Source organism: Perca flavescens, chromosome 11 (assembly GCF_004354835.1).
Source record: "Perca flavescens isolate YP-PL-M2 chromosome 11, PFLA_1.0, whole genome shotgun sequence".
Taxonomy (NCBI): Eukaryota; Metazoa; Chordata; class Actinopteri; order Perciformes; family Percidae; genus Perca; species Perca flavescens.
Window position 1 is genome coordinate 24,654,511 of NC_041341.1, and position 21,479 is coordinate 24,675,989.

The window sequence follows — 21,479 nt, forward strand, 5'->3', positions numbered from 1 at the left end:
TCTGGAGAAATAGAGACGAGCAGCGGCACAGACACCAGGGGCATCGGACCGGGGGTAAAACCAATACTGATTACCAGGGTAACACTAACATGTTAGTGTGTTTTATTATATTAGGTTATAATTAGGATAATTATAATAAGGATTAGGATAATTATAATAAGGTTAATATCAGATGTAGCCTTCATAGAGAAAGATGATGGAGAAGATGTGATTGAGGATGATGGGAGTGAAGACAGCAGGGAGCTCTGAGCACAGTGTGCAAATGAGAGATGAGGAACTGGAAAGTAGGCAGAGCAGTGCAGACCAGTTTTTGCCAGAGGATCCAGGACTATGGACGCGCTCTGCTGTGGACATGCTGCAGCAGATGTGTCCCTATTTCTGCGTAGTTTTGTGTTTCCACCTCCGATGTAGAGCAGCGTAGCCTACAGCCACTTCCCTAAACTGTCTCATTCAGAGACCAGCGTCCCAAACAGGGCTCTGAGTCTGTCAGGAGGTCTGACATCTACCGTCTCAGCAGAGATATCACGTACTGCACAGCAGACTATGGTGCAGGTGGATTATTTTCTGAAATATAGTGACTTTATTCTTGTAATAGCTTATTGTATTATCACTTTATTTTATGACTCCTCCAAACCTCAGAGAACACAGATGAGATATACTGTATTTTGAATGTGCACAAAGTTTTGAACATGAGCAGAAATCTTGCTCAAACACATCTGAAATATTACAGTCCAGGGGTTTATATATTCATTAAAATGAATTCATGTATCATTCAGGTGAATCATTTTAATATGCACATTTAAGGAGGTTACTTCCTCAACAAAAGAAGCAAAAGTGGGAAGAGTAAATGATGCCTAGGATACATGTGTTGTGACTCAGATATATTTAAAAAATGTCGATCTACAGGAGAATAAATAGTTAAAAGCAATATAGAATGCCTGAGAGCCTTACTATACATATACTATATATTTGGATTGTAATCTATGTTTCCTTTTTATATAAAGATATTTCCAGTATAAATTGTTTCAGAAAAAGGTAAACAAAAATAAGTGCATAAAAATTCACCAGAATGCAGGAAATTAAGTATTTAATGCTCAAAACTTTCAGGGGGTGGACCCCCAGACCCCCCCATCATAAGTCACCATGCACACAAATCTGGAAACAAAACACTGGCCTTTGGGTTGCCAGACCAGTTATGATTAGACCAAATGTTGGTGCCGTCTAACTTACATGGAAGCTAGAAACTCAAATGAACATACATTGCTACTGTATCGCTGACACAGGGCTGTGGACATCTGGCAATGCAAGACTAGTGGGGGGAGGGGGCGCAAAACTCAATCTCGCCTAGGGCAACCAAAGGGCTAGAACCGGCCCTGGGGATTAGTTTCGCCCAGTTGTGCAGCAGTAACACACTTTTCAGGCTGCGTAGAGGACAGCTCACTGATGGTAAGACTTTAAGAAAGTAACACAAAAGTAAGATAATAAATAAAGGGAATTACTTTCTTGTTAAGCAACAGTTAGGTAACAGTTTGGCAACTTTAGAAGAGCAATGAGCAATTATTAATGAATTATGTTTTCAAAATAACTTCCAAACACTGGTCACAATTACACAGGATACTCCACAGAACTCGCTCTGGATGTTGTTGTTTTTTTTGCTATTTTTATTATTACATTATTTTCTACCTAAAAACTGTTGCCAGCAAGGTCTCTGGAAATCTAAGTGGTAGATATCTTACACTCTGGACAATGAAAACAAAAACTATCTGCATGGCTGGAATCCAAAAGGGTAGAGTGGGAAAACACAGTGAAAACCTTTAGCTGAACAGAGTGGGATCCATAAGCCATGTTGGTTGGGTTACTGAGCTACTACGCTACAAATGTATCTTATAATAAAGTATTGTGTATTGTTGGTAAACAAATCCACGAACCTGCAGTGCCAGTCATATTAAAGGTATCCTGTGTGTGCCTACTTAAAAGCCTGTCGCTGTCAGAGATTGTTCAGTAGTATTAGACGGTCAACAGTGCATTCAGATGCTTCTTGACACCCCGTAAATGCAAATTTAGGATTATGAGAGGCTTATTTGTATAAACAAGGTTCTGGTATTGTTCAGTTAATTATTTAATTATATTTACTGTTGGCAGATAAATGCAAAACATTCAAGTCTTATAACCATATTATGCACAGACACAGAAATACAAATTAACCACATACAAAGTCTAAGTATGAATGTTTACCGTAATTTCCGTACTATTGAGCGCACCTGAATATAAGCCGCACCCACTGAATTTAAAAAAAAATATTATTTTGAACATAAATAAGCCGCAAATGTCTATAAGCCGCAGGTGCCTACCGGTACATTGAAACAAATGAACTTTACACAGGCTTTAACCAAACACGGGTTGTAACAAAAATAAATAGGCTTTAACGAAACACGGCTTGTAACAAAAAATAAAAAATTAGCAGTAAACAGTAGCCTACCAAGAAAGTCATTGGTCACTATCTTCCTCCTCCTGTGCACTGAATCCACTGATGTCATCTCCTTCGGTGTCGGAGTTGAACAGTTTCAGAATTGCTACATCCGATATTGGATCGTTTTCATTGTCGCTCTCGTCACTTTCGTCCGGTGGCAAATCCCCCGTTGAGCCCTCTTCAACACGCAGCAGTCCAGCCTTTCGAAACCCGTTGATGATTGTGGATTTTTTGACAATGCTCCACGCTGTCAGGACCCACTGGCAGACTTGACCATAAGTTGCTCTTCGCATGCGGCCCGTTTTAGTGAAGGATTTCTCCCCACTTGTCATCTAAGCCTCCCACTGAACACAGAGCGCCACCTTAAATGCACGATTTACACTGATGTCGAGTTGCTGCAAATACTTTGTTGTGCCCCCAGGAATCACAGCTGGAATTGAGTTTGTCCTCTTGATGGCTTCTTTCACCAAATCTGTTAAGTGGGCCCTCATGCTGTCCAAAACGAGCAATGCCTTGTTCCTGTGAAAGAATCCTCCCGGTCGCTTGCTGTAACACTCCGTATTCCATTCATGCATTAGGCTTTCTGTCATCCATCCTTTCTTGTTGACTTTCACAACAATTCCTCTCGGGAATTTTTCTTTTGGCATCGTCGTGCGTTTAAAAATCACCATCGGTGCAAGCTTTTCTTCCGATGCCGTGCAGCTCAGAACACAGGTGAAGTGCGTTTTTTCATGCCCAGTTGTTTTCAGCGTGACTGATGATTCGCCTTTCCTGTTGACAGTCCGAGTGAGAGGGAGGTCAAACGTCAGAGGAACCTCATCCATATTTATGATGTCGTGCGGGTCAATGGAATGCTCCGCTATCTTTGCATCAATGAATTTGCGGAAGTTTGAAACTTTTTCCTCGTAGTCGGGAGGGAGCTGCTGACACAGTCTCGTCCGTACCCTGATGGACAGGCCTTAACGTCTCATAAATCTGAGACACCACGATGGTCCACCTCTAAAATCCTCAAACTTCATTGCAGTGGCGATTGTTTTGGCTTTCAGTCGGATCTGCACAGTTGAAACACCTCGGCCGTCTGCTCTCTGTGTGTTGACCCAATCTTCGAGCTCATTTTCTAGTTCGGGCCATCTGCTTTTCTTCCCTCTGAAAGCTTTAGTTGTCTTTTTGCACTGAGTCAATTCCTCATGCTGCTGTTTCCAACATCTTATCATCGACTCATTAAGACCAAGCTCCCGTGCAGCAGCTCTATTTCCTTTTCCAACAGCCAGATCAATCGGCTTCAACTTGAAAGCTGCATCATATGCATTTTTCCGTGTCTTTGCCATAATGAGGGTGACAAAATGACTACCGTAATCAGAATGATGGGAAGTTTGAGCGCGCTCGATTTAATCAAAAAAGTTGTTTGACCTTAACCCGTTCGGCAATTTCATTGGTCTAATGAAAGCTTCATGCCGCCAAAAAACTGAGCACGTCACAGAATGTGTTTTTAAAAAAAAAAAAAAAAAATTGAAAGCGGGAAAAATCCATATATTAGCCGCATCATTGTTTAAGCCGGAAGCGTGGGAAAAAAAGTCCGGAAATTACGGTAATCATGGTGAAAATGTGTTGTCAAATAGGCCACTCATAAAGAAAGTTACCAAACTGAGAACATTAATGACCAAATAAATGATAAAAAAAAATTAAATAACAAATAATATCACTTGTCCTGTATTTATAGCTGCTACCATCAAAAGTTTGATATGTTAAAGGGGTGATAGAATGATTATATAAGGTATTTTACACTGTTCCTTAAGGTCTCCTAATAGGGTGTGTAACATTGGTTGGGCTGAAAATTGCCCGAATGCTATTTTATTAGGCCCTTAACTACCCTGTGAATATGGCTCTATTTGGAACAAGAGCTTTTCTTCCAAATATGGTATGCTTATGAATATTTAGAATGAGCTGCGCGCTGATTGGTTTGAGCAAACTACATAGAAACACATTGGAGACTCGACAGCAGGTCTCACTGCAAAGTTATACATTGTTTGTCGGGCTATTCCGTTATTAAATTCACTTCTGAGACTTTTTTTAAGCGAGAAATCAACTATATAAAGCTCAAATATGGACCGTTTTATGAAAATCTATGGCCAATTGCAAATTTGGTAAGACTGTGTCGGAGTTCAGTGGCCGGTGCTGCCTGTGTTGCTGCCTCGCCGCCCAGCCGGCCTTCTTTCACAGACCCCGGCCTGCTGTGAGGTAGATGAAGCTCAGTCACGGCTGGCCGCCCACAGCACTCCATACCCACGCAAAGTCACAGTTTTTTGGGTTAATGGACTACATAACGCCGCTGCCCTGACAGAGCTCCAGGGCCTGCAGCTCCCCTCCTCCTGCTAGCTAAATGGCCTAACAACGGTGTCAGATTTCAAGTTAATGAATATTTGTGAAGATTAGGGGTTTCGTTAGCTGCAACTGTCCCTTCAATCCTAGCTATGTGTAGCTACAAATCACGGATAGTTAGCTTCATTTTCGGCGTAATTCAAGTATATTTACAGTTGGAATTTCGTCACGCCACTTATACAACATCTACCTAAATGTCTTATAAAGCTAACAACGGTGTCCAATTTCAAGTTAATGAATATTTGTGAATTTCAGAGGAATTCTAAGAGGAGGCTAGCTAGCTCTCATTGATAGAGCTACATCCAGCTGCAGGCTCCATCAATGAGACTCGCGGACAAGCGGAGTTTATTTCCCCAATCGTTTGTTTAAATAACTCAACACATTATAATTACACACATTAAAAGATTAACTGGAACCTCTGGTAAGAGAATGATGGCGTAACAAGCTCGCTGACCGCACTCTCACTCACATACACCAGGCATTTATAGCAGTAAGAGGGGAGTTGCAGGCCCTGGAGCTCTGTCAGAGCAGTGGCGTTTGGTAGTCCCCAAGAACGGTGACTTTGTCGTGACTGAGCTCCATCTACCTCACAGCAGGCCGGGGTGTGTAAAGGAAGGCAGGCCAGGCGGCGAGTCAGCAACACAGGCAGCACCGGCTGCTGAACTCCGACACACAGTCGGACAAAATTTGCAATTAGCCATCCATTTTCATAAAACGACCCATATTTTAGCTTTACATAGTTGATTTCTCGCATAAAAAAGTTTCAGAAGTGAATTTTGTAATGGAATAGCAGAGATCTGCGCAACCTAGATTCAGAAGACTACTGCCTGATCTCAGGTCAGTTGTATGTAAATGTTGGGGCGTGACCGTTCTCTTAATACACCCATAGGCGTGACAAAAGTACAGGTTTTGGGATGCTTACGTCAGCTTCTAGCTTTGTTGAGATTCGCTCGTTTTCAGCGGCAGTTAGTAAAGGGGTGTCAATGGAATTTTGAGATTCTATGTATGTTCTGTTCCCACACAACTGTTGTTATACAACTATGACAGGGTAAAATCGGTTTTGCATTCTATCACCCCTTTAAACAAATGAAGACCAAGTGCGCGCGCGTGTGTGTGTGTGTGTGTACTATAGATTTAGCTGAATGAATTTCAATTGTCTATATATATATATATATATATATATATATATATATATATATATATATATATATATATATATATATATGTCCATCTATCTTTCTTGCTTCCTTGACGTGCCATAAAGTACCTACTTACCAAGGTGATGTACTACATCGATCACTCACTCATCCTGTATCCCTGGAGCCAATTGCTAAAATATGGTGATCACTTCACCTCTGATGTCTTCCCTGTCTTCCTCCTTAATGTTATGCAGTTCAAGGCTCCGTCTGTGATTAACGGTTCAGCTCCTCCACACACTTCAGCATTTTCTAGAGCCCTCTGCTCTGACTCTAGACTCTGAAGTGAATCCTTCGGTGCACATTGATGAAACTGTAAATAGGCATCTTTTTGATCAGAGAACATGTTTTTATCTCAAACCCCTTTGCTGTCATATCTGTGCTTGCTAGTGTTGTTGGTAACAGCTGGCTGTTACAGGAAGAGCCTCTTGCTGTAAGAGAGTTTTGTATTCTGGGTGTGATGTAGCCATGTTGTTGCCAGTGAGCTAAGGTAAGGAAGTTTCCCTGGAGCAATAATTTTCATTGCAGATTTATTGTGTGTGTGTGTGTGTGTGTGTGTGTGTGTGTGTGTGTGTGTGTGTGTGTGTGTGTGTGTGTGTGTGTGTGTGTGTGTGTGTGTGTGTGTGTGTGTGTGTGTGTGTGTGTGTACAAGAGTTAGTTGGAAAGCTCTGTTTAGCTTCACAGGTTCTCTGTGTGGGGATTTGTCATGTGGTGTTGCAAATGCAGAAAATAAATTCACTTTCTAAAGAGAGTCTTTATCTCCCAACAACTTATAGCTGAAACATGCTTTTTCCGGCCTGCAGTTATTTGTATACATTAGCAGGGCTGTTTCTTTTGTACTTCCAAATACAACTTGTATAACGTACGTTTTTATTAACACACAGGTCATCACGACGCATTAAGATTCAGAGGGTGTGCACATCTGATCCTATGCAACCTGTGTTTACATATAACCTTTCTCTGTGTAGGTTCACAGAGGCATTTGCGTGTATCTTAGCATAAGCAAAATTAAATTTTGGATCTGCAGAAATGATCTGGTCAACGGTTACCAATTTAGAAGCTTAAAACCGGAATTTCCTGATATCCAAAACTGACACAGACAGCAGAGTGACAGTGGAGTTTACAATCCACATGGTCTTACATTTGAAGTGCCGCTTGGACGTCCACAGACATGTCACAAAATATGCGTCACTTGGACCCTCTCAGCTACGCAGATACAGAAAGTATAATCCTGGCCTTCAGAAACCAAGCCCTTTTTTTTTGCTTTTCCAGACACTCCTGACTACATTTCAGAGCCAAAAATCTTGAAGATTTTTGATTGTAAAATGTTTCTTCTTTTGTGAATTATGTCTTCATTATAAATTTTACAGGAAACTAGGTCACTAGGGCACCCCAATAGTGTGTTTTTGCATAGATGTAAATATGAAAGTATTATTACAGTAACAATCCTACAAAACCAAACTGTGATTTGTCAAGCAAAGCTTGGTTAACAACTACACAACAACCATTCAACTGATCTGTTCCAGTGACAGGCCTATTCATAATCTGCCCCACAGCATCTGAAGCTTTTTATATTTTGATCGGTTGCATCTGTAGTTTTCTCTGTGGTAGAGCCAGGAGTGGTAGGATGCCATCCTGTTTAATTTATTGTATTGTTGTGCTTTGTTCTTTTGTCTGAAGGGTTGTGCTTGGGATATATGTTTATCTTTTCTTTTAAGATTTCTCCCCGCAATACTCCACAACTGGTAGCTGAGCTAACTGCCATTAGCATCTCCTCAAATGTACACTCCTGTGGGGCTGGATGTCATTTCAGCTGCTTAAACCAACATGATCAAGTTTTGCTCTTTATTCTCTGTTTATAGTCTGCGGTTACTGGGTTTGGTTTCAGCTTACCTGTAAATCAATAAACCATAGACCTCTTAAAGACTTGTAGTTGTGCAGAAACAAAGATATTTTCAATTGTTTTGGCAAGACATAATAACTTTTACTCATGCATTTCTTCAATTTTATATGTTTTTTTTTCCCCACAGATAAGACAGCAGTGGTTATAGGCGTACATTGTCAACACAGAATAATAATAAACAACATATAAATCCAAATAAAATCCACGCAGTATTTTCACTTCAACTTAATGCAACTGCAATAGAGTATACATACAAACTTAAGTGTGAGTGTAGTCTGTAACCATTTCTTTCTACAGATTATTCACACGTCTTAAAATAAATTGGTTTTATGGCGTGTAATAAAAGCTTGCATACCACTGCACAACAGTGTGAAATAAAAAAAATAAAAAATGAAGAACTACATTAGTGGCTGTAGATTTCTGTATGTCTAAAGATGGACTCAGCCAATGAACTCCTTCAGATTCATGTCGATCGACAGTAAAATAATCTGCAACTATTTTGATAACTGATTAATCGTTAATGTAAGTTTTAATCAAACATGTCAACAATTTCCTGATTCCAGTTTCTCAAATGTGAACTTTTTTTCTCATTCAAGAGGAAACTGAATATTTGTGCCAAAGTGTTAGTCTGGGGATAATGAGCGATTTGATGACATCACCCTGGGCTTTAGAAAACTGCAATAAGCATTTTTGTCACTATTTTCAGATGTTTTATAGACAAAGCAATCAGTCCATTAATTGGGAAATAATCAGCTGACTGAACAGCGTACATACCAACATCGTCTGATAATAATATTTATATCTGTTAATATCGCATCTGCTTGACTGTGCAGAGTCTACAGTATAAGGAGGGAATGTGGTGTTATGCATTCCAATTAGACCAGTACCACAATAAGCAACAGACATTTGAGATGAAGCTGATTACTGACAGCCACCTATTCAAAAGCTTGTCATATACCATGACATTCTAAAGTTCACTTTTTTCTGTTTTTGCAAAGTTTTCATGAAAGCCCTCTTCCACTGCATGATCTAAACACCTCCATGAAGTCGGGCGTTCACAGAACAGCAATATGTTTCCATGCGCTTCTGGGGTGAGACTGCATTTTCTATTCAGTTCACAAGCTTCACAACTTTGAAGAAAACTCTGCTTTATTCATTCAGTGTGTATACCCCAAAGTCAATGTCAGAATATCCTTGGAGATAGCTTGCGCTGAACATAAATCAGACTTGAGCCCTACGTATGATTACACACACAAAATCAATAATTGAATAACTTGGTTAAGTGTCTGTTACTATTCTATCGGCATTGAAGCTGATCCCACAGGTCTCTGAGTGTATCTCCATTTCAAATATCCACGCCTCTTGAGATCATTTATGAAATGAGAATATGTATGCTTAAGTGGATCCCTCTCTGGTAATGGAGTGGATGCATATTTCAGGTGGAGTGATAGTGCTTGTGTGAGGAGAGTTTATGGCTCTAGCCTCTCCAATGTCAAATATCAGTTGGATATTAACCAGGGTGCAATTGTGCTTGAAGTGTTTTTAAGTAGATTTTGAATTAAAATGGTGCCTTTTGGAGTGTTTTTAAGATGATATAATTAAAAAAAAATTAAAATGAATGTGTGTTGGAAAATGTAGTCTTTGCAGCTGCAGCATATGAAAGGAATAAATAGAATGACTGGAATCATATGAATTACAGCTTGCATGTTATGCAAAACCAGTAGATCCTTCCATGAAAAGAATAAAATAAATGAAGAAAAGTTAAAATGTGTACACAAATCGCAAATGTGCAGTATGAATCAATTGTAAGCCTAATTAATAAGCTTTATTTGTTAACATGAGTCATTGTGTACTTAAGATTAGATACGCCTTTACTGATCCGCAGAGGGGAAGTTGGGTAACTATAAAGCTTTAAAAAGGAGACAGGGTACCTTAATGCATCAGCTTTGTCATGGTTTGAAAAAGTTACCTAAATATCAAAGGAAGACTATGTTTTCATTCTCCAAATTGGACATAATATTTAAATTTCCAGACAAGGCACTTTGTAATTTAGATATCTTAAAAAAAATCTAATTACAGATTTCTTGTCTAATTGTGTGTCTTACGTCCTACATTTCATAAAGTCATGAATGAAGGCCGATGCCAATGATAGAAACAAGTTTTATCGGCCTTCAACATATGCAGAATAATAGCTGGATGCATTAATTCATTACTTTACTCTGAAAAGTGCCATTCAATTATTGTAGGTTTATATAACACATGGTGATATGTGGGATTCATGAAATGGACTCACAAAGGAAAACATCTTTGTCCTTTCGAAAATCTACGTTACTGCATTTGCATTTGGAAGAAAAAGGCTGTGGAGGCCAAATGTGTTACATGACACTTGATGTATGAATAAACTGTTGTTTATCAAGAAATAGCTCCAACACGTAACTCAGCTGTTGCATTTAGCAATTTAAGCAAACCAGATAAATTGCATGAATGAGACAGTTTAAGTGGTGTCTTTAGCTGTCTAATTAACACACAGACTTTAGATTAATATTGAATTTACTACAGGTGTATGTAAGGACTTTCTCACTCTGTGTCACGCTCATTTATCCATTTGCTCAGCTGCTGCAAGATTAAGTAAATTAATTAGGTTACATTTTTAACCCCCAGCCCAAAATATTTAGTACGCAATATAATACCTTGGGGCATTTTTAATCAGTGGCTATTTTAATGGAGTGCTCTGCCCGAACCCAGTTGTGCAGAAATGTATATTTAATGATATGCAGCATTCTCAGTGAAGAAGAGTGACTCAGAGAAGCCTGTTGAAGAGCAACTATTTGTCTAAAATTATTTATTTGTGCGTTTGTGTGACCCGAAGAGCCGCATCTTTCAGCCCAGGCTGAATCGCAGTGCATCAGGGTAAAATGATGCTGTGCCCTTGAAAAGGCCTGTGTGATAATCCAAGATTAGTGTGTCTGTGTGTGCGCGGAGAGAAAATGAGTGTGCATGTAGGCTATCTGTGTGAATGAAAAGAGAGTTTGCATGTGCCAGTGTTTTCATACAGGGTGAATGTTAGTAGGCAGCAAATCTGCACATTTGAGAAGTTGGAACCAGCTAATGTTCGAGTCGACTAATGTTTTGTCAATCAATTATTTGTCAGTTGACTATTTCCGTAATTGACTAATTGTCGGCACACATTTGTAAGAAGTGGGTTTATGACGTTTGTGTCCTTTTGTTTGTCGATGGCCTTGTGTGTAGGCCTGTCACGCTAAAAAATGTTGCTGGACGATAAATTGTCCCAGAAATGATTGCGATAAACGTTAATATTGTCGTTCTGAGACCATTTTCATCTAATATAATGATAATGGCATAATAATGCAAGTACACCTTTTCAAAGATCAATAAACTTTATTTCTAAAGAGTATTTAACACTGGAACTGGAAGACATTTTAAATATCCACAATAAACCAGAAACAGAAAAAAACAATAAATAAAATGGACAAAAAATGCACTGGAATAAAAACCAAACAATCAACAAGTGATTAATTGATTTATTGCCTATTGCAACAGGCCTAAGTTTGTGTGTACATGCGACTTAACTCGGAATGGTTCTTTTGAAAACGAGGGTCACCAACTCAGTTTCTTTCATCATGTGTCTTTATTATATTATTATTCTGTTTCTAAATATGTTCTTTTTTTCACAGAGGCAGTGTTCATTTGTATGCAAAGATAACAAGATATTAAAAAAGTGTCTAGTGTGCTGTCTGGAACATGTTTATTGCCTGTTAATAATTTTATAAAAACATAGACCCACATTATGTATTGTCAGCTACAGTTTACTCATTGTAAGGTTGATGCACTTTAAGTTAATTTACTAATAGAGTGGAAATCCTACTTGTCTGCCCAACACTAGTTAGTTCTGCTTTGGTTGATTCTAGTTTGTCTCTCAATGCCAAATTCCAGAATGACACAGCTATTTTGAAAATTGTGTTTTTTGAATCATTTACCATCAGGCTTACTTTCTGTTTGATATCTTATACATAATTGATGGTATAATTCATTAGTTTTTTTTAAGCACCATATAGTCTTCCCTCAAGGGCTCAATGGTTGTATCAAGAACTGTTCATTTGAAAAACCCTAACACAGGACTGAGATAAAAAAAAAGAAAATCTGTATTTTATTAAAAGACTCTAAGAGCGTGTCAGACGTTGTATTAATCTGTGTGTGTCTCCTTCTCTTTCAGGTGGAAGGGATGAGCAGGAGGGCCTGGCGGCCGTCAGAAGGATCTGTGAAGAGTACAAAGAGGCCAAAGGTACCATTGCAAACATGTCCGAGAACACATTCTCAAAAAACACACACACACACACACACACACACACACATGCTTGTTTTTCTTATGCCAGTGTTAGAAGATAAAGGCACATTTTACGAGGCACACACCCATAATTGCACACTCATATAAAGACACACAGAGCGTCCATGCTGGTTGTACAATGTCAGGACTGTTGATGATGCTGACGTGAGGAAGAGGAGGATACAGAGGAAAAGGCTACGAGAAGACAACGAGGGGAGATAAGTCAAGGGAAATGTAAGGGGGTGGGGGGGACGGACGGACGTGGGAGGAGAACATGATAAATAAAAGGGGGAAAAGAAAGATAAGGTGGAGGGAAACTGGAGGTTCAGATGGAGGTGATGGAGATGAGAGGAGACAAACGATAGCAGCAAAGACATTTATTACTCCATTGACTAATGCTTACAGTGTTCTCTGTAACTCCCACGTTGAGAAATTGATTCAGCTGACCTTCACAGCACCATAAATTCCAGGGTAGTCTCATGACTAAGGAGAGTCATAAGTTATTTTTCTCTGTACCAAACAGCCTTGACTCTTCATCCCCTTGCAAGGCTTGTCTGTAAGTGTTTACCTCGGGGGGTGTTCAAAGATTTGTACTAATGCTGAAATCAGTGGTGATTGAATTATTGATTGTAAAGAAAAACTGAAATTTGAGTATTTAGTTATACAATAGCATATATTACACATATTTCATTTTTTTTTTATTATAATCTTTATTTATAGAACAGTTTTTCAATATCCACTTTACAAAATGTTTTGTACAAGTTGTACAAGTCATAAAATCCCCCAAAAAAATACAGATGAAAAAAACATTTTTGGAAATATACGATGGTTCAAAAGAAATTAAAGTCAAGTAAAATCAGGCATGGCTTGCTGATAAAATTATGTTTTTAAAGGGGTGATAGAATGCAAAACCGATGTTACCCTGTCATAGTTGAATAACAACAGTTCGGTGGGTAAATAGGACATACATAGAAGCTCAAAGTCCCACTGATACCCCTTTACTATGAAAATCTCATATTTTGAAACTGCCGCTGAAAACGGGCGAATCCCAACAAAGCTGGAAGTTGACGTCAACCTCCCAAAAACCGGAACCTTTGTCAGCCCATGGGTGTATTAAGAGAACGGTCACGCCCCAACATTTACATAGGCTACACAACTGACCTGAGATCAGGTAGTATTCCGAATCTAGGTCGCGCAGATCTCTGCTATTCCATTACAAAATTCACTTCTGAAACTTTTTTTTATGCGAGAAAGCAACTATGTAAAGCTCAAATATGGGCCGTTTTACGAAAATGGATGGCTAATTGCAAATTTTGTCCAACTGTGTGTCGGAGTTCAGCGCCGGTGCTGCCTGTGTTGCTGCCTCGCCGCCCAGCCTGCCTTCCTTCACACAACCCGGCCTGCTCTGAGCTCGATTGAGCTCCGTTACGACTGGCAGCCCACAGCACTCCATACCCGCGCAAAGTCACAGTTTTTTGGCAAATTGACTACTACACGCTGGTGCTCTGACAGAGCTCCAGGGCCTGCAGTTCCCCTCTTCCTAATGCCAGGTGTGTGTGAGTGAGAGCGCGGTCAGAGAGCTTGTTACGCCAGCAATCTCTTACCACAGGTTCCAGTTAATCTTATAATGTGTGTAATTATAATGTGTTGAGTTATTTAAACAAACGATCGGTGAAATACACGCCTCTTGTCTGCGAGTCTCATTGATAGAGCCTGCGGCTGGATGGAGCTATAGCTAGCTAGCCTCTTCTTAGAATTCCTCTGTAATTCACAAAAATTTATTAACTTGAAATCGGACACCGTTGTTAGCTTTATAAGACATTTAGTTAGATGTTGTATAACTGGCTTGACGAAATTCAAACTGTAAATATACTCGAATTACAACCAAAAATGAAGCTAGCTAACTAGCCGCAATCTTGTACACATAGGATTGTAGGGACTGTCGCAGCTAACAAAACCCTTACAGTTCACAAATATTCATTAACTTGAAATCGGACACCATTGTTAGCTTTATAATACATTTAGTTAGATGTTGTATAACTGGCGTGACGAAATTCAAACTGTAAATATACTCGAATTACGACCAAAAATGAAGCTAACTATCTGTGATTTGTAGCTACACATAGATAGGATTGAAGGGACAGCTAACGAAACACCTAGCTAAACTTCACAAATATTAATTAACTTGAAATCGGACACCGTTGTAAGCTTTATAAGACATTTAGATAGATGTTGTATAGCTAAGTGGCGTGACATTGTGTGTAACATGTGGTAAGAGATTGCTGGTGTAACAAGCTCGCTGACCGCGCTCTCACTATCACACAACTGGCCATTTAGCTAGCAGGAAGAGGGGAGTTACAGGCACTGGAGCTCTGTCAGGGCTGCCAGCCGTAACGGAGCTGACAGCAGGCCAGGCTCTGTGAAGGAAGGCTGGCCGGGCGGCAAGGCAGCAGCACCGCCGCTGAAGTCCGACACACAGTCTTACCATATTTGCAATTAGCCATCAATTTTCGTAAAACGGCCCATATTTGAGCTTTATATAGTTGATTTCTCACATAAAAAAGTCTCAGAAGTGAATTTGGTAATGAAACATTGCAGTGTCTGGAATATGAGATTCTGTCGCTTCTCTAATGTGTGTGTATTGGTGATTCGCTCAACCAATCAGCGCGCATCTCTAATGTCTGCCTATGGCAATTCGCTCAACCAATCAGCGCGCAGCTCATCTAAATATTCACGAGCATACCATATTTGGAAGAAAAGCTCTTGTTACAAATAGGGCCAAAACACAGGGATGCATAAGGGCCAATAAAATATCAACCAGGCCATTTTCAGCCCAACCAATGTTACATACCCCAGTAGGAGACCATAAAGAACAGTGTGAAATACTCTATATAATCATTCTATCACCCCTTTAAGAAGGGACTTTAAAGGAGATCACTGACTCAGCCGACCTGATATCCTCGGGCAGATCATTCCGGAGCCTCAGGGCCCTGAAACGCTCTATCCCCTTCAGTTTTCAGCCGGGCCTCTGGAAAAGACAAAAAGTCCAATGCCCGAGGATATCAGATGTCAGAGATATAAAAGAGTATACTACTGGTCAGACATTTTTGTAGAAACAGCCACTAATGCTGGAGCCTCAGTTGTTCCACGACATACCGCTTACACATACGGACTCTAAAGCTGGGAGAGCGATAAGCTGCTATACATTGTGAATGGGACCTGGCATTGCAGCCTGGTGCTGCCGGCTGAGCTACAGAGATTTAAAAGGCGCCAGTGGCACTACAGGAGAAGTTGAGAAAAGCTCCAAGCAAATGTGCTCCAAACAACGACCAGGCGAGAGCAATCACGCTCAGTCTAGCAAGCTATGGTATCTTTCATGGGCCCATTTTAGCAATGGTAATTGACCAGACCGTCAAAACACTATCAGCAATGGGTAATGGATATACCTAAGCTGGTTTAAACTAATACAATAGTTTGTTCAAACCTGTCTATATTTCATGATAGCCAGATGGTGCAGTGATGAAATCTGTTATTAAAGTAGAAAGACATTTAAGAGACAAACAGCGGGTGGTTAAAACATCACTTTTATTTTGTGACCAGTTAGTACACTCACTTATTTGACCAGGCTTCTCTAATCTCTGCTTGTTAGGCTGTTGAAAATAAAGTATTAAACACAGTGAAAGCACAAATATTTCCTCAGTTAAATTACTGTACTGATATCATCAGTCAGTGCACGAAATTAATGCTCACTGTAGAACAAATACAAATACAAATACTGTCACTGCACAAAAAATTGTCAATTTTGTTTCAACGTAATTCGGTCAAAACAAATACCAGGGATATGTATTTATGCTTCTATGCTAATATACCCTGTATGTAGCTTGCAGAATAATTAATTGAAAATGAGCCAATTGTGGTATTACTAGAGGAAGGGAAGTTCATTAACTGAACCTTCAAATGCTGCTTCGCTGAATTAGAAATTGTAAAAAGTGAAATACTGACCTCCTATCTGGTGATTACAGCACAACTCGTTGAAAAAGAAAAGGTATTGCTACTAAATCACATTTACAGTTTATACATTATTTAATTGATACCTGTCTATGAAGTCAAACTCCAGTGAGTAAAACAATGATCACCAGATGAATAGCAAACCTGCTGTAACTGTATTGGTTAGTAAATTCTCAGTGGAGGAGCTGGCTACAGATTACTGTATGTATAATACAAAATAAAGCGCTGCTTTTTTGGAATCAAGCCGTAGTTTGTCTTCCTCGGCTTTGCAGTGGAGAGCAGCAGAAAGCCGGCTGGCTGGGTCCCTGCTTGTGTGTAAGTGGCTGTCAGGTACAGAGACAGTGGCCGTGTAGCTGTTGTCATTGAAGTCGATTTCCCTGGACGGGGTGGTGGTGGAATTGATTACTTCTTTTGTAATTGGCAGGCACTGACTCATAGGGGACAAGGGTGGTGTCTGTAGCCAGATGCTTGTGCTCTGACTGAGAATATGTGTGTGAATGAGACGGTAATGGATTCTCATTATTATGTGAAGCAGGAGCTTTAAACATCTCTGTCCAAACCTCCTTTGGCATCCTTCCTAGCGTTTGCACGTTTGTCACATATGGCTGACAGCTCATAATAATCGTGTAGGCTGCAGAGGTGGATCTCAAACTCGGGGCCTGTGGACAATTGCAGATCTCCTTTAGGGATTTCAAGGTGTCACCAATGACAAAGAATTTCATTTCACTAGAAAGCATCTTTATATATTTTATAGAGTATAAAAGATTGTGTTTATTGGATTCACTTTCACCAATCAGAATGGTCATGCTAATTTTGAACTTGCCACGTCCATCTGATCTATTCAATTTACACGCATGGATGAAAGAACAGTGGAGCAGTTTTTAATCAGGCTTGGTCCCGAAACCGCTGCCGTGGTTTGGGCTCGGGTTGGACACAAACTATGTGGGTTCATGTAGGGGCTGATTTTTTTAGGCCAGATTATAGCTTTATATCTAGAGTCTAACACTGAACATACAATATTAACTGTAGCAACATTATTATGTATTTAATGTACAGGAGACTTGATTCAGAATAACATTTCTTTCTAAATTTGTACATGATTATTAGGACTTTGACTTTTGCCCAAAAATCATATTCGAAGTTCATTTGTTTATTAATATTAATATTCGAATATATTCAAATATTTATGAATACTATTTTGACCATTAAATGCCTTTAGTAAGACCCATATTGGTATCAAACTTAAGTTTTTTTTTTTTTTAAATTAAAAGTCAGACCCTGGATTAAACACAAACACTATGCTTTCGACAGGAAGTTCGGAGCTTTCACCGTAGCCTACATAAGTGGTCTGATGTTTATACTTGTGTTGGTACCGACTTTTCAGGCCAACTTTTTTTTCACAAAAGCGACTAGCGACAAATATTTTCTGTAGAAAAGAGCGACTTTCCCCTCTCCGACGGGAGCCAAAAAGTCACCTCTCTCTTCTGTTGTGTGACTGGCAGCCCTCGCCCTCCCCTCTGTGGTCTCTCCTCCTGGCAGCAGCAGCCAGGCCTAGAAAGAGGAGAAGGAACGGGGTTTGAGAATTAGGTAGGGGGCGGCACGCTGTGATGCCGCTGAGCTGGCCTCGCCCTGGGCAAGCCAGCCTTCTTTGAGAATTATGGGGGAATGCAACGCTACCCAGCCACAGCCGAGAGACTTGCGTCTACGCGACGTGAGGTTACATTTTAAAATGTGTAAAAAAAGCCTCGGAATCTGAACTGAAAACAACGTTTACAAGCAAACACATTTACAAAAAATAATGCCCATAACAGGTTCGAATAGCACAATTTTTTTAAATATTCGAATAGAAGTTCGGAGTCAAAGCCCTAATAATTGTACATATATTATTCATACTTTTTAAAGTTATTCCTTTTTGCAAACACTAAATATAGCAGATAAAGATACTGCAGAATGAAGGCCAGTAATTGAACTCTTGTACTATGATTTGTGTGTAGGCGTGGGCATTAGCCGACTTACATATTAATTACCTTCTGTTCAGGATGTAGACTGTGCTCGAATTTGAAAGTTCAGAGCATGTAAAAGTGAGATTTTTATGGACATGTACTGTTGCATGCTGAAGCCTACCTGGGCAAAAAACAACAACCAGAGTGCATTTGTAACTATTTACAAAATCAAATCACAATGGCACCAAGCTAGATGAAACAGGATTAACTACTGAACAAAGTGGCACAATATGTTTCACTGTCTGAACTGCTATACTGCTGTTCAAATATTTTGTTCAAACAGATTCAACTTAGAAAACTGTTCAGTGATTTTCCATTACATTTTTAGGCTTAAACATACATGCACACACTGTAAAAATGTAGTGCTTGCTTCTTATTATATAAACGTATTGTCTTAATATAACTTACAAACACATTTAGTTTATTTGTATTATTTGTTAGAACATTCTTACTTTCTCGCTTCTGTAGTTAGGGGGATCTTTTCACCTGAAAGCTGAATAAACTCTAGAAACCCAGTATAAACAGTTGAGGGATTTTCAGTTGAAACAAGCTTTTTAGTGGTTCTTGTGGTACTACAGTGGCTCTGATTGTGCACTGATGTGGCAGGAACCATTACTACCATCACTTTCAGTGTTCAAAATGACGGACATAATTGCGTAACACTGTTGTGTCTGCTTTTCAATTTATAAAGAGCAACTGGTTGAGATGCAAAGACACAACTGTTTGTGTGGCAGAGGAAACGGAAAATGGGGAGAAAAAGGTGTTGGTCCCCAAGCTCTGAAGCAGAGTTAGAAATCCCTAATCTTCCATGCAAATGTCCTTTGACCTTTGCCCCCTGCATTATTAATGGAATTCAGCCATCATTAATTTTAATATTTACACCTGTGCTTTTCCTACTGTGACATGTCAAAATGTCTGTCTGTAATAACATGATTAATGAACAGATGGAATCAATTAAAAACTAAGATTGGAAGTGGGATTTGGGATTTCATTTATTAAATCTGAATTCAGCACAAATAGTACTTATCTACTTATCTACTATATCTACTTATATTTGGCAGTTTTTGTCTGGTTGTTGAGGACATAAAGGACAAAGACGTTTTAAAATCATGGCACTATAAATTTCGCAGGACCCGAGCAGTCATCCTCTCCCCCAATGTGCCACACATTTCACTTTATTCTAACAATAAGACTGGCATCAACAATTGATTTTAATTATGCAAACTTTTACAGTTAATTAAGTAATAAAGTATAATAAAATAAAATTGATTTAGACCATTTGAAATAGTGGAAAGTGGCAGTGCATTAAATAAAAAAATCCAGTCTAGAAGAAAATGACAATCTATAAAGCTGCATTAAGTTAATATCAAACTTTAAATGACAAATTATATTAAAATGATGAGTCAGCTAATTTGTGAAAACTCCCATATTACAAACAACAGTAACATTTGTGATTTTTATGGTTGTTGATTTATACTCTCCACTACCAAATCAATCAGCTGGTATGCCATAGAAAATTTCTACCTTTCATTGTTTTATTAAACCACTTTAACACTTATAATAAGAGGCCCACACACATTTTGCTATTGCATTAACTCAAAATTGATTAAAAAAAAATAGTCGTTTAATTTGCAATTCACAGTTTATTTTGGCTAACAGCTGAAATGATAATGATAAATTAGAAATGGAGACTGTGAATGGATCCAGTGGGTCTTAAACAGCATGTGTGTCTCCAAAGGCAGTTTCGTATCATTTCTCTATAATAAAAACACAGTCAGTGTGTTTGAGTCGAGGATGCTGAGCTTTAGAGAAGATCCTGGGGTTTTAATTGAGGGCTGGCGGCAGACAGGCCCACACCAGATTGATGGCACTTAATCCCCAGTGGGCTTTCTAGATATGACTGGCCTGTCTGAAAGGGATTGGTCTCCAATGGAGTCCACTCAAAAGGACGGGAGAGGACTGACAGGCAGGACACACACGCACATTTGCTTGCTATATACACAAGCCAAATACACACACAATCTAAGATATACCTGTGCTTACGGCCATTCAAATGCACACACTTGCTTTCTTTTCTTTTTCTTTCTCCATCTTTCTCTCTTGCACACACACACACACACACACACACACACACACACACACACACACACACACACACACACACACACACACACACACACACACACACACACACACACACACACACACACACACAGTAGGAGGTAAGTGGCATGGCTTGGAGATAAGGCTGCTATCAGACCTTCATCGGGAATGGCTGCACTCTCATCTGTCATGGTGGCTTTTTTCTCTCCTTCCCCAGTCCTCTTCCTGTCTTTGTCCAATGACTTTGACCCTCAGGCTTAGTGGAGTTATAGGGAGGAACAATATATAATTTTCCTGATGGTCTTCTTTCTGTATTATGGCAGTGTGCTCGTGTTTTAGTAATTTGTCAGCAGCTGTTTATTCAAAAAGGATTGATTGAATACCAAAAAAGTAATTTCGGGACCAACAGGAAGCAAAGGTATTTACATATTTGGATGGGGTTCATCCCTAATTTGCCATCCATTTTGAGGGTTTGGGTTAGACTGAGGCCTATTATATGACATTACTAATAAAAAATCGGAGTCCAAACAAGGCTTACGTGCATCGTGGATACTTGACCTCCTGGTTCCTCATTACATTGTTATAGAACATAATATTGATAGAGAATATTACCCCTGTCACCTCCACATTGGGAGTATGTTAGAGAGGAAAACAATGCCACCGTTGAGTATTATAACGCTTTGGTTTCCCCAGCCAGCGTAAGGAAAAACAAAATGAAACACTCAACCTGTTGTAGTTGCCAATATTGCACACATTACCAAACCTGAAATACGGCACAAGAGAATATCATTCAGTAAATATGTTTTATACTCTTGATGTGATTATATTGTAACACTGCTATAATATTACTTTTATGTTTTCCATGATGTATAGATAAGATTTTTTTTTTTTTTTGTGGTTAGGTGCAAACCAATGCCAATTTAAGAAAAACAAAGGTTACAAAAAGGACATGAAATGAAAGCCTGTAATGTGCACACAGAGGTTGATGTAGGGTGGACATTTAGAGCCAGTCTTTTTCTTGATGAAAGAGATTTCAATTTACTTTTTAAGATTAGGAGTGATTCTGCAGTCC

At 39.3% G+C, this 21,479-nt stretch overlaps 1 protein-coding gene across 3 annotated transcripts in view; it reads left to right on the top strand.

Moving 5' to 3' along the window:
- The window catches only part of LOC114564306 (dehydrogenase/reductase SDR family member on chromosome X), a 55,973-nt gene that overhangs the window by 23,232 nt on the left and 11,262 nt on the right, over nucleotides 1-21,479 (top strand). For all 3 annotated transcript variants that reach the window (XM_028591567.1, XM_028591564.1, XM_028591566.1), the window contains one exon: nucleotides 12,183-12,251. In XM_028591567.1, coding sequence (XP_028447368.1) covers nucleotides 12,183-12,251 — 69 coding nt within the window. The remainder of the gene's footprint in view (nucleotides 1-12,182; nucleotides 12,252-21,479) is intronic.